At 38.1% G+C, this 12,837-nt stretch overlaps 1 protein-coding gene across 1 annotated transcript; it reads right to left on the bottom strand.

Moving 5' to 3' along the window:
* Positions 1-43: 43 nt before the first annotated feature.
* On the bottom strand, positions 44-10,632 carry pgm2 (phosphoglucomutase 2). The gene is made up of 13 exons (XM_067584598.1): positions 10,426-10,632; positions 8,149-8,316; positions 6,942-7,133; positions 6,219-6,302; positions 5,786-5,979; positions 5,384-5,573; positions 5,163-5,260; positions 4,772-4,952; positions 4,102-4,195; positions 2,387-2,516; positions 1,919-2,111; positions 1,252-1,385; positions 44-1,112 (listed from the first exon to the last, which is right to left on the bottom strand). Exons 1-13 carry the CDS (start codon positions 10,483-10,485, stop codon positions 1,010-1,012), a joined length of 1,821 nt encoding a protein of 606 aa, XP_067440699.1. The 5' UTR covers positions 10,486-10,632; the 3' UTR covers positions 44-1,009.
* Positions 10,633-12,837: the final 2,205 nt, after the last annotated feature.

Below are 12,837 nucleotides of genomic sequence, written 5' to 3'. Positions count from 1 at the left end.
GTGTGTGTGTGTTCCCGCTTTATCCCCATACATTTGTCTCCACTTGCACTGTTAGAAACCGTCATTTATTGAGGAAATGTATATTTGCAGCACAGTATCTTTGAGAAAGAGGCACATCAGGAAACGTGAGGTGCTAGTTACCCATTTCTGGAACTGGCATTCATGATCACTTAAATAACGGGTCTTAGTTGTATATTACACAATGGTGTGAAGAGTCCCTTTAAGTTTTAACTATTCATTTCAAAGAATGAGCAATGGGTGCATTTGAAAGATTTTTGTACAATTTCTCCACTTGGTGGTGCTGTGAGCTTGTAGGCTTGGTCTTTTTACAAACTCCAAAATTACAGTTTTTTCACATCAGGTATTAAATTAAACTTCTATGGAATTCTACTGTCACTTTCAGTGTTATACCTCACTATTAACTGAGATATTGCATATTCAAAGTTTAACAGGAGTCTACAACATACATTAGTTTAAAGTTACAGTATCAGTTTTCATTTACTCTTCATACTCTCTCAGCTCTTCATATTAGCAGCCTTGCAGCTGATGCTGAAGCACAGTTAGTGAGGAATGCATAACTGTTAAATACAGATACAGCAATCTGTGTGTCTATCGCTATTCTAAGGAAGCAGGAATGACTATGGCGGCAGAGTGGTGAACATTTCACTGTTGTGGTGTTAAGATCTCCAGCATTGAGATAAACTGAATCCAAAACATGAAGCTGTGATGTGTTGTGACTGCTGGATGTTAAACTGGCACTGGACCCAAAATTAAAGCTCCCAAACAGATGGTTTAACTAACTCAGAGTAGAGGTTAATTGTTTCAATAAAACCTGCAGATTATCAAAATAAAGACTGGAATTCGCTAAAGTATTAAGAAAAGTCATTGTAAACCAAAGAGAAGCCTGAGTTAAATGCAGAATCCCTTATGATGTAATTAAGACATTATATGAAATGTTGGTCAGAGATATAAGTCACAACTGGTCCTGTTTGTGATTGTATGATCAGTTCTACTCCGGCTTCCGCTGCAGCTTATTCTTCTTTGGCTCAAAGAAGTTTTCAATGATGGCATCGACCAAGTCATCCAGTTCCTTCTTCAGGTGCGTCACATCACTGTTACAGAGCCAGAGAGTGTCAGAGAAGAAAACAAAAAGACATAATGAAGTAACAATGTTAGAATAACTGGGGTTTCCTTTTAAAGTTAAGACAGTTGTCAGTGCGGGAAGCTGGCCTGATCTCAGTGGTGACGTACCTGTTACCAGGGGCAGCACAGAGTTCAGTGTAGTATTTGATTTTTGGCTCAGTGCCGCTGGTCCTCATAGTGGCCACGCCCCCGTTAGAGAAGCTAAACGTGATCATCTGACTGGAACTGGAGGTGGGAAGAACCTGCGGACAAGAGGAGAGAGCAATGGATGGACAGAAAGAATTACAACAAAATATAAGAGGAACTTTTGTTAAGACAAAAAATGATTTGACAAAAAATTAACACACACACGTTTGCATACGATACAAAAAAGTGGGTTTTATGTCTAATTAATTTTTTTATATTTTTAACACTACTGAAGTAAGCTGGAAATGGAAGTTTAATTGCATGTCTCCATATATAGTCTCAATGCAATTAAATAACCCCAAAACAGTCAGAGTAGAAGTTCAGTTATGAAAGTGGTCTATGAAAAGTTATTTAACAATTCTACAACTTACTATTAAATCCAAAATATTTACAATTTCTTATATGTATAATTACGTTTAAGTATAATTTCGTAATTTCAGGTCCCAGCATGAGTAGGTCCAGGGACTTTAGCTGTAGTCATACCTTCTCTTTCTTCCTGTTTCCTATCTCTATCTTCACTATCTTCACTATTAACTGTCTAATAAAGGCAAAGAGAGCCCACAAAAAACTTAAGTCTGTGTGTCCTTACAGCCTTTTTATCAGGTTGGTTGCTGTCGTAGCCGGTGGTCAAATCTCGTACAGCAGAGATGGAGAATCGCCCACATTTGGTTGGGTATGAGTCCTTCTCACCACTGTAGTTACGCAGGCGCTCAAAGAGACTGCGGATCACATCCTGGTCATGGCAGATGAAGTAAGAGTTCTTACTGATGTGGTAGCCATACCTGAGAATGGAGGAGTAGAGAGAGATGAACACTCTACATCCAAAATTAGCTCTTGATCATCTGAAAAATGTGACGCATAATTTAATAGAATAACAGTTTTAATAAAAGTCAAATTTAATGTAGAACAATGGAAAAGTGTTAAATGAGAACTTAATTATGACCAAAATGTATGAATTTCTGTTCAAATTAGAATAATTAATACTGTTGATGTGAGATTCAAAGGCAGATGAGTACAGTGATTTATATGCAGGTGTGTGTGTGTGTGTGTGTCTTACTCTTCAAAGATGGTAGTGAGTTGCTGAGAAAGGCTTGTTTTTTTAGTGGCCAGATAAGAAATCATCTCTCCTGCTATGGCTGCAGCGCTCACCCCGTCCTTGTCCAATACAGAGGGACTACACATATACCCTGCAACATAAATACACACACACACACACACTTATGCTGTATGTTTAAACCTCCAGCTGCTCAAGTCACTTGCCTCTCTTGACAAGAGTGTGCGCAAAGGCATGCCATTCCAATTACAGCATCATAATCATGTTATATGGGAATGCTCTGAACTATGTGATGTTGTATGTGTGTGTTAGACTGAACATCTGTCATAACCCCAGACGACCTTCAACCCTGCATGGTGTTTGACTGCAGGCACAGCTCAAAAACTTCAAACAACCAAGACCAAGGTCCTCAGTTGACCAACAACGTACAACGTGGTTAGAAAACAGTGTAAACACGCTTCTGCTACATGTATTATCAATCTGATGAAGGAGGCTACAAAGAAGTAGTTTCTGAAGAAGTTGAACAGAGCTGCCTTTAGCTCTGGAGAAAAGATTGTTCTACAAAAGGTTATACTGGTTACACTGGTTACATTGACTGGATCCATGACTCCTTGTGTGATTCATTCTATACAGGTAATGCTACTGTTTGAAGATACAGTGGAGTGTTTGAAGAACAGAGACAGTTGTTTCAACCATCCCAGTTATTCTGTTGGCAGTGAGATTGTAAATTACTGAGTATGAAAAAAAACTACATGTAAGCTCAGATATGGAGGTGGTGCAGTGTCAAGTATTATGTGATGTACTGTTAGGATAGTTTCAATGATGAGTTTATAGGGACAGGAAAAATAATAAATAAAAAACAAACTGAGTTTTATTTGTATTATTATAAATGCATTACTATTTTTGTTTTGTTTTTTGTTTGTTTTGTTGTGTTGTCTAGTTTTTGTCATGTTTCCTCCATTTGAATGTGCACATTATGGGATATGTTCTTTGTCTCTTTCTATGTACCTTATGTCTCTTCCTCTGGGTGTGTCAAAAAATAAAAAAACAAACAAAAAGAAACCTCAACAAATTCATCTCAATCTTTTGATAAAAAAGCAATAATTTTAGTGTTGATTACACTCATTCTCGCAATAATGAACTATGATCTAGTGGGGATAAAGCATGTTTTATGTTTTGTTGGCAGAGATATTAAGAGAGACTACAGAAGAAACTGCATATTTTCTATAAAGACATTTTACTATTCTACAGTACATATTCTAATTAAAAAATGTATTTAAATAAAATGGTTTTATTAAAAACAAAATGTTGTATGTAAAGTTTTTTATACAATATATTTTTTGTGCAGCTTGAAGATTTGCTATCTTATTTAATTGGTTGTCCCAATAATATCATAACAAGAAAACTTTAATACTATGACTTTTTCATATAAGCCTAGAGCAAACCCAGAATTTACTACCATGCCGACTCTTCTCAGCCTGTTGACCCACATCAAGCAAGATTTCTTAATGGCTATCAGCTCAGTTTAGATCTTGTGAGCTGGCAAAAGAAATTTGTTAACACTCAAATAGTAAGTTTTCCTTTACGTCACCTGATCACAGATAAATTTATATCACATGAATACAGATGGAATTAACTTCCTCAGAACAGCTTCACTATGATCCTACACATGGACAACATAAACTCATGTGTTTGTGTTTGTGTGTGTGTATGTATACCTATGGCCTCCTCAAACGCAAACAGAACAGTCTTGCCCTGGTCCAAAAGGTCTCTGGCTCTGTTCCCCATCCACTTGAACCCTGTCAGTGTTTCCTATACAAACATAAGGTAAAAGAATTAAGATAAAAAATGTTGAAGCAACAGTACAAATAAGTGTGCATTTAATCGTATCACCATCGGCCACATTATTCCCTGCTCTCTTAAAATTAGTATAATTGGAAGTATTTTATGAACCATCTTTGCAAGAGAACCTCATATCTTCTTTCAGCAGATCAGTTTAGCTCTGCCTCTTCAGTAAAAGAACAAAAGAACATTATAGTATTTTTGGCTGAAAAATCAGTAATTACATTTTTTTATGCAGGTAACACTGTACATTTGAGTTTTAAGGATTTTCTTTTAAATTTTGCTTTTATTTGACAGTCAAGAGTGTCGAGAGAGAAAACTTGGGTAGAGAGGGTGATACGACATGCATCCAACCTAATGGTGGTTATGTGTAATGTGGTGTGATGTTGCGGTTATGTAGTAAGCGTCTTTACCATTTGGCTACCCAGGTAACCCGTGCATTTGAGTTTTAATATTTGTCTATTTAGTATGTTTTGTGTTTTATGCCTTGCTGCACCCAAGCTTCACTTTTGTAACAAACTACAGTCTTCAACTTGATCGTGTTACCTCAAAGTGGAAGCCTTCCTTGAGGGCAATGGCGCGCAGTATCTTGGAAGAGACGGTGCTTGACAGCATATAGAGGTTTTTCACAGCAGCAGCGTCATAGTTCTGCTGTTTCCAGCAGCGTAACATCCACCAGCCCAGCAATGCTCCCAGCTCATTACCACTGAACACTCGCCACTGTCCACTGACAGAGAGAAAGAGAAATAGACAGAGGTTATGGAAGTTTGAGTGCACAAACAAATATAACCAGAATGCTATTTAACATGATTATAAATCACCACTCTGTGATGTTTAAAGCAATCTCACATTTCCAAGAACAACTCATGAAAATTCCTTTGCAAATGAGGGTGAAATTCTTTCACTGTGGTGCACAAAAAAAAAAAAAACCCCACACCTCTCCTGTTTCTCAGCGATGGCCAGTCGATCAGCATCTGGGTCGTTCGCCAACACCGCAGTGGCCCCCTCCCTCTCAGCAAGGGCAAACGACAGTGTCTGCAACACACACACACACACACACACACACAAACACACACACACACACACACAATACCTTCAACAATCACACGGCATCTATTGTAGACTGGCTGCATGTTTGTGTGTATGTTCAGTGCGTACCAGGACTCCCTCTCCCTCCTCAGGATTGGGATATTTAACGGTGGGGAATTCAGGGTCTGGATCTTTCTGCTCCTCTACAGCAAGAGGAGGGTGAAGGTCAAAGGCCTTGAAAGCTGACTGGACAAATGCGTGGCCAACACCATGCACAGATGTATGCACGATTTTCACCTCTGAACTCTTGTTTATCTCCCTGTGGAGAATGAAGCCCGGGTCAAAACATTGTTTCTGTTTATCTTTCTATCTACATTTAAACTCTGTAGTGTTGCATGTATGTCCTTGTATGGCCTAAAGCTACATTACAGAACACAGTTTTTTTAATCTAGTTTTACAGCATGCTTTACTCAGCCCTCAGGCATTTCAAATGGTGCATGCTGCTCAGCAGGTCATTGATCTGTGGAGCACCTGTGATGACAGTGTTTCTGGATGGCTTTGAAGTATTGTGTGTGGATGTCCTGATACGGGTCTTTGAGCAAGGGGCTCTTCAGGGCCTCCTCTGTGTTCCAGGACTCAGGCCAAGGCTCCAGGTTCTCCTCTATGGCCTTGGCGATACCTTTGTCATGAGGGGACACAATCTGGGCACCGTTCTCCCAGTACACCTGAGACAGAGACAGAGCAAAAAAAGAAAGACTCTGAACAAGATCTAATGAATCAAACAAGCAAATCAACTCAAAGTTTATAGAGAAGGTCAAAGCAAATATATAACCTGTCAGTCAGATCAGGCTGTGGAGCACTATTAGTTTAATTTTTAAAAACCTTCAGACAAGAATCAGGGCTAGAGTCTGGAATATTTTGCCAAAAAAGAAGGAAAATGATAAGTAGTAGTAAAATGTGTTACCTTGTACCCATTGTCCTGTTTGGGGTTGTGAGAGGCAGTCACCATGATACCAGCACACAGACCAAGGTGGGAAACTGTGAAAGGCTGCAGGAAGAAGGATACACACTCAAAGATCATAGCATACTACCTATAAAATATATTGAGAGCATACAGAAAATAAAACAAATACACAAGTTGATATAACATCAAAACTGATGAGCCTTGTAGTTTGTGGCTGTGGACAAAAAATAAGTTACTCTTAAAAAATGTGATTGTCACAGGGCAAAGTAAAGCCATACGAAATTTTAAAGGTGAACAGGTGTTTGCGACATGAACTCTAATGATCCTGGCATAAAGATTAAATCTTTGACTGGTGTATTCATGTGCAGTATAGACACAAGGTCAGATGAGTGGTCCCCCCTTCAAAGGTCCTGAACCAAGTACCACCCAGTCAATCATATGTGTATTATGCAACATGTAGTATACTAGGGGCAAGTGTGCTTTTTGAATGGAATTTGCCCTGTAGCTTCTGTCCCACTGTCACCTGCTCCACCAGCTGACATGACAGCACACAAACTGACTTATTTCAAGAATTGACCCTCCAAATGTAATATTAAGCATGTTTAAAGTGTAATCATAAGCAATTAAATGAAACTTCCATTTTAAGGCCTTGTAAGTTTAACTGTTGCAATGTCCCAAAAAAACAAAAACAAATGAGGAAATAACAGAAGTTCAAGTGGTTACCACAAAAGGTGTGGGCGTGATGTCAGAGAAGAGGTGGACAGGCACTCCTCGGCTGATGAACACGGCTGCAGCCAGGCTGGCGAATCTCTTGCTGCTGCCCCCGCTGGGAGGGTGGGCCCGAGCGTCATACCCAATTACCACCCCTCGTTCCTTAAGGGTCTCAAAACTCTCCTCCAGGTAGTGACAGAAACCCTGTAATGGAGGGAATGATGAGAGTGAAGTGGGGAATGAGTTCAGAGAAAAGGAGGTGGTTAAAATGCTGTGAAAGATACTTTAAGGGAAAGTTTGGTATAAAATAGTACCCTATTTCCCCATCTTTTTGTGTCTAAGTGACTAATGGGGACAACAATTTTTGAAACTGGTCCAGTATTGAGTGAGAGCGCTGTAACCAGCAGCCGCAAAACAGGCTGTGATGTAATCTGACGGGCAATAGCTCCCCATCAATGACTGTGCACTAAAAGTGCTTGTTTTTGCCACTGACAGGATCAGATTGTTATTATAAGTATCTGACAACATTATGGAAAGGACCATACAGAAAAATAAAATGTTTTTCTTAACCTTTCACTTGATCTCGTCCGTTTGTTATTGTGTCTAACGAAGTCTCACTCAAGGAGGAGTCTCATTCTGAAATCTTGCGAGATTTGAGTTGTCGAAATCAGCTAAATATTCAGCCATGACTTTGAAAATCTTTTAGATAACACTAAGCTATCTTTCTCTACTCCGACACAACAAGCTCCTCCTGGCACTCCTCTCTCCAACTCTGTCATGGATGAATATTCAGCTGATAAAAAATAAAAACAAGCACTTTGGATGTACATTGATGGGGCACTATTGCCCCAAAGGATTACATTGCAGCCCCTTGCACCGATGGCAGCTGAAGTGCTTTCGCTCAATACTGGACCAATTTTAAATAAGTGTTGTCCCCATTAGTCACTAATACACAAAAAGATGGGAAAATAGGGTCCAGGCTGAAAAACACTGAAGTTTCCCTTTAACAACAACAGGAAGCCAGTGAGAAAAGTGGCTACATTGAGATCCTACAATGATGGTAACAAGGTGACGGCATGTAAGCTATGCAGTCAACCACGAGAGACTGGAGTGTCTTGACTGCTTCAAACAGAAGAGAACAAGATAATGTGTATGTCTGGCTTTACATGTGACCCAATATATAACACTTGTGTTTTTAGTAGTTTATCTATTAACCAACCTGTGTGGTCTGGATGATAGTGAGGTCATTCATACAGGATATGCCGGGGCCCATGGCTGCCCTCAGACCTGCTGTACCAAACTCCATCCTGGAAGAGAAACTTTTCTTCAGAGCCTCCACTGCTCCGTCCTTCACCAGATCCTGCACCATGGACACTGTCTTTGGGTTCTAGGGAGGAAACACACACCCACATATGCATTTTGTAATACACACAAATAAATCTAACGATGTTTACTGTAATGTAGAGTTCATAGATTTTTCCTTAAAGATTATTCAGAAACATAATTTCTAATATGTCTTTTAAAAAGCTATTTTATTTTGTTGCTTTTAAGTTCTTAGTTCTGTTCCATTTGGTTTGTTTTTGTCTTGTATGATATAAGTGTTCAATAAATTTCAGTAATTATTGTTTGTGGCTTCAGATTCAGATTTAGGCTGCAATTAACTTAATTATTTTTTACCGATGATTCAGTTAATCTTAAATCTATAAAATGTAAAAAAAAAAAAGTAGTGAATTTTTCTCAGTTTTACTTAAAAATAATGACAAAATTAATGATTAATCAATTAATTTTTTCTGCTCTTATTCAGATTATGCACAGTGTATAGGAAAAGTTTACAGATAATACTTGTTCTTCTGACTTTGCTGCAAATTACTTTCTGTACAGTTTCAACACTGGTATCCTTATCAACTATAGTTGTATTTTGTTGTGAATACATGAAGAGTCAATTTTCTAAATGAAGCAAAAACATCACAAAAGAATCAGTTTGGTTACAAATAGCATTCATAAAATACAGTAAGTGGCTCCATATGACACTTCACGATGAAATGGGCCACTCAGGGTCACCGAGGAAGCCTCCCTAACACAATTATCTTAAGACTAATGAATCTAGGCCCCTTTTCCAACGTGACCTGATTGGTGGCATCCCATGTCTCTTTAAGGCCATGAATGACTCTGTTTGTGTTGGTTAGATGGCCAGACACAGTCTTCTTACACATGTGTGTCTGTGCACTTTAGCGTCGTGTGACTGAGCCTTTTCTCTGTGAAATTACTGATCATCAGTTTATCTGTCTGTATGGTGGAAGTATATTGTGCTTTTGATGAGGACAGCAGAAAGTGAAAGGAAATGTGGCACACAAAGCTTTCATATTTGTTTAATGCATTTGCAGCACAGTTTCCTGGAAATAACTGTGATTTTGTAGCGAAAATAGCAAAATAGCACCTTTCTTGAAAGAACTGCTACATTTAAAGTCAAGCAAATATTTATTCATTTCTCATTTATTATTGAAAACTTTTGTTCTTTGTGTAAGTTGACATGTTTTCTTGCCTGTGGACAAATTCCACATTTGTGCATGTCAAGTTGACCTGCTGTGCTCTGAATAACAGACTCTGTCTTAAAACAACAGTCAGGTACTCATATGAACTCTGAAAGAGGTTTTCCTCGCTGTAATCATTCCTCCTGTTCATACTGGCTATTAAAAGATCCCCTTCAAATGTGCTTTCAATGTAAGTGAAGGGGGACAAAATCCACAGTGTGTCCACAGTCATTTTCTGCAAAAATGCATTTAAAAGTTTATCTGTAGCTTATATAATGGTTCAGCAGTCTGAGTTAGTCATATCAAGTGGATATCTGCCCCATTTACAGTCTTTTTAGCAATTTCAATTTCCCTTGAAAATTGTGTTTCCTCGGACAGTGTTTCCCTGTTGAGCTGTGGTGGAAGTATAGTATAGTATAAAAGACTGTAACGTTGAAAGATATCTACTTGATTTGACTAATTTGGACTACTGAAGCTTCATATTAGCTTCAGATAAACTTTTAAATACATTCTTGCACAGAAGGAGGCTTGTGGATTTTGGCCTCCATCACTTACATTGTAAGTGCATTATGAAGGGATCTTCTAATGGTCAGTATGAACAGGAGGAATAATTATAAAAATGAAAGTTCATTTAGGCACTTATTTAAAATTATGAACACACCCTTTAATTGAACATTGTCTCTTTACAGGAAACGATTTTGAAATGATCTTGAAATTGAGGTTTTCTGGATTTTATGGAAATATGGAAAATACAATGATCATTTACCTCAAATGCCATTAGCAGTGACAGTTAGGGGTGTTTTAACTGCTGTAGCTAAGTCCTATTGTTATAAACACTTAGATTGTATTTTAATAACCACTAGTGGTAACGGATTGATAAAGACTATTTTCTATAACGTCAGGTAATATTTCCTGCATTTATCTAACTGCCGCACATGAAGCTAGCTCGCTATCTGTCAGCTTACCTTGTCATACTGCAGCCACTGCTTGACAGCCTGGTCCAGCTTGGTGTCACCGGTTTCCATTTCTCTTCTTATCCCGAGTCCAGTTCCTTGTCTCTGGTCACACGAGGTGAATACACTCACCCTGAAAGCCGTTTCCTACATAAAACGGAACACGGAGCTGCGGATGTGAACGTTTGGCTGTCAATGACGTGGGGCGGGGCAACGTAATGCGTCACGTGTTTCTCATCTGTTGCCTTCAGGGGTCGCCGCAAATGTGGTAATAACTAATCTTGGGGGCTTCACTGACGATTTCTACAAGTAGAGAAAGCGACTGAGAAATAGTGGAAATCTTTTATTGTTGAAAAGTGACAAAAGTAAGTAACAGCAAGTTTGCGGATGATTTTTACTATGGTGCTAGTGGTAGATAGCCTACGTGCAAGATCACCTTACACGTAGTGATGAAAAGTTGTACATTTACATATTTTTGATGTACTTCAACCCCTCTCTCTCTCTCTCTCTCTCTCTCTCGATTTTCAATTTTAAGATACTGCATACTTCTGAAATATTATACTTTAAAAAAAACATGCTACAACTGTACATTTATTTGACAGCTGTAGCCACTTTGCAGATTAAGATATGCAAAGATTTTTCATACAAAATTATGTCTATAAAATATGACGCTTTTCATAATTTAAACTCAGTGGTGGAAAGTAACTAAGTACATTTACAAATACTGTACTTGAGTACAATCTTGAGGTTTGCACTTTACTCGAGTATTTACATTTTTTGCTTCTTTATACTTCCACTCCACTACAGCTTTAGTTACTTTTCAGATGAAGATTTGACACAATGAATAATATAACAAGCTTTTAAAATACAAAATCTTTAACAATGTTAGAAGATGAATCCAGTGGTTTCCAACCTTTTTGGCTTTTGACGCCTTACAAGAAGTAGTGAGCAGTCGGGGTCACATTTCAGATGTCTATGAGTTGTTAACAGCTCCACCAAATAGTGATTTTTCCCTCTAAACTTCTCAAGGTTTCATTTCGATGAAAATGTTCAAATGATCCAATATTTCACCAAAAATCAAAGATTAGAGAAAAAGTTCAAAAGCTGATTTATCTGGTGACCCTTTGGAGGGGCTCGACCCTTCGGCTGGGAACCACTGGACTAAACTAGCTTACTGTATATAAGGTAGTTGAAACTAGCTCCAACTCCAGCAGCTACAACAGTAACATGCTGTTTACACACTGATGCTTCAGTATTAATAATCTAATGATGTCATATATAATAATATATCAGCCAGAGGGACCAAACCACTACTTTTACTGTAATACTTTACATGTTGCACCTAATATTTATGCACTTTTACTTACGTGGGATTTTTCATGCAGGACTTTTACTTGTTATTGAGTATTTTCACATTGTTGTATTGGTAATTTTACTTAAGTAACAGATCTGAATACTTCTTCCACCACTGTTTAAACTACTCAACATGTACTTTACATGTACATTAAAAACACACTGCCAGCTACAGCATGCAGAAGCTGAACATTAATGCATCCAAATAATCCACTCTGAAAGGGCCCATTCTGCATAATGATTGTTTTCTCTCAAAACTTTATGTAAATTGTGCTGATAATACTTTTGTACTTTAACTTACTTAACTTGCTGTATTTAAAGCTGTGAATGCAGGGCTTCTACTTGTGAAGGAGCATTTCCACACTTGTATTGCTTCTTATACTTTAGTAAAATGAAAAATTCTTTCTCCCCCAACCCAATGAAATGACCATATTGGAATAATTATGTCACAGAGCATTTGGGCCAACATGCAGTTAACTGTATTTTAAATTTTACATATTCAATGCATGTGTTTTCAAAATTATTTGTGCCCACAGATGAACAAACATGAGGTGTACCCTAGTAAACCAGAGACAGTCCCATGCTGTGATTAGTCCTTTACACACTGAACTTTAACCTGTAACACCAGTGTTCTTGGACAGTGGAAGGAAAACTGACTTAGTTTCCTAACAATATTAGGTGGCCTCTGAGTTTTTTTAAAAATAATAATGGCATTCATCAGCACAACAACAACATCAACATGTTGGATCAACTGTGTTCGTCATTTTTTTCAGGTCACATTTATGAAGTAACTAATCAGCAAGACAGCTCACTCGTGGGTGCATTACTTCATCTTCTCTCTCACCTTGAGTAATGAAAGACAGCAATGAATATCAATAACTCTGCAAAATATTCCTGGAGCCTACAGATGATGCACTTGAAAGATGACTAATATTCACGTTGCTTACAACCACACAGGTTTCTCATCAGGTGGAAAAAAGGACATTTAGTGAGTGGAACCAAATGATTTTAATGTACCATCTGCATAAATTATACAACACAGAAAGCAATGTAAATTTCTTGTTGAAATGT

The sequence above is a fragment of the Thunnus thynnus genome, chromosome 3, assembly GCF_963924715.1.
Source record: "Thunnus thynnus chromosome 3, fThuThy2.1, whole genome shotgun sequence".
Lineage (NCBI taxonomy): Eukaryota > Metazoa > Chordata > Actinopteri > Scombriformes > Scombridae > Thunnus > Thunnus thynnus.
Note: the sequence above shows the minus strand (reverse complement) of the source record. Positions and strands in the feature narration are given on the sequence as shown.

What these genes read in the sequence shown, in the direction of transcription:
- pgm2 (XM_067584598.1), bottom strand. Translation starts at nt 10,485, where the DNA reads ATGGAAACCGGTGACACCAAGCTGGACCAGGCTGTCAAGCAGTGGCTG. An exon ending in TGCGTTTGAGGAGGCCATAG is followed by an intron (nt 2,517 to 4,101) that starts GTATACATACAC and finishes TTTATGTTGCAG; the next exon opens with GGTATATGTGTAGTCCCTCT. An exon ending in ACCAACCTGATAAAAAGGCT is followed by an intron (nt 1,386 to 1,918) that starts GTAAGGACACAC and finishes TCTTGTCCGCAG; the next exon opens with GTTCTTCCCACCTCCAGTTC.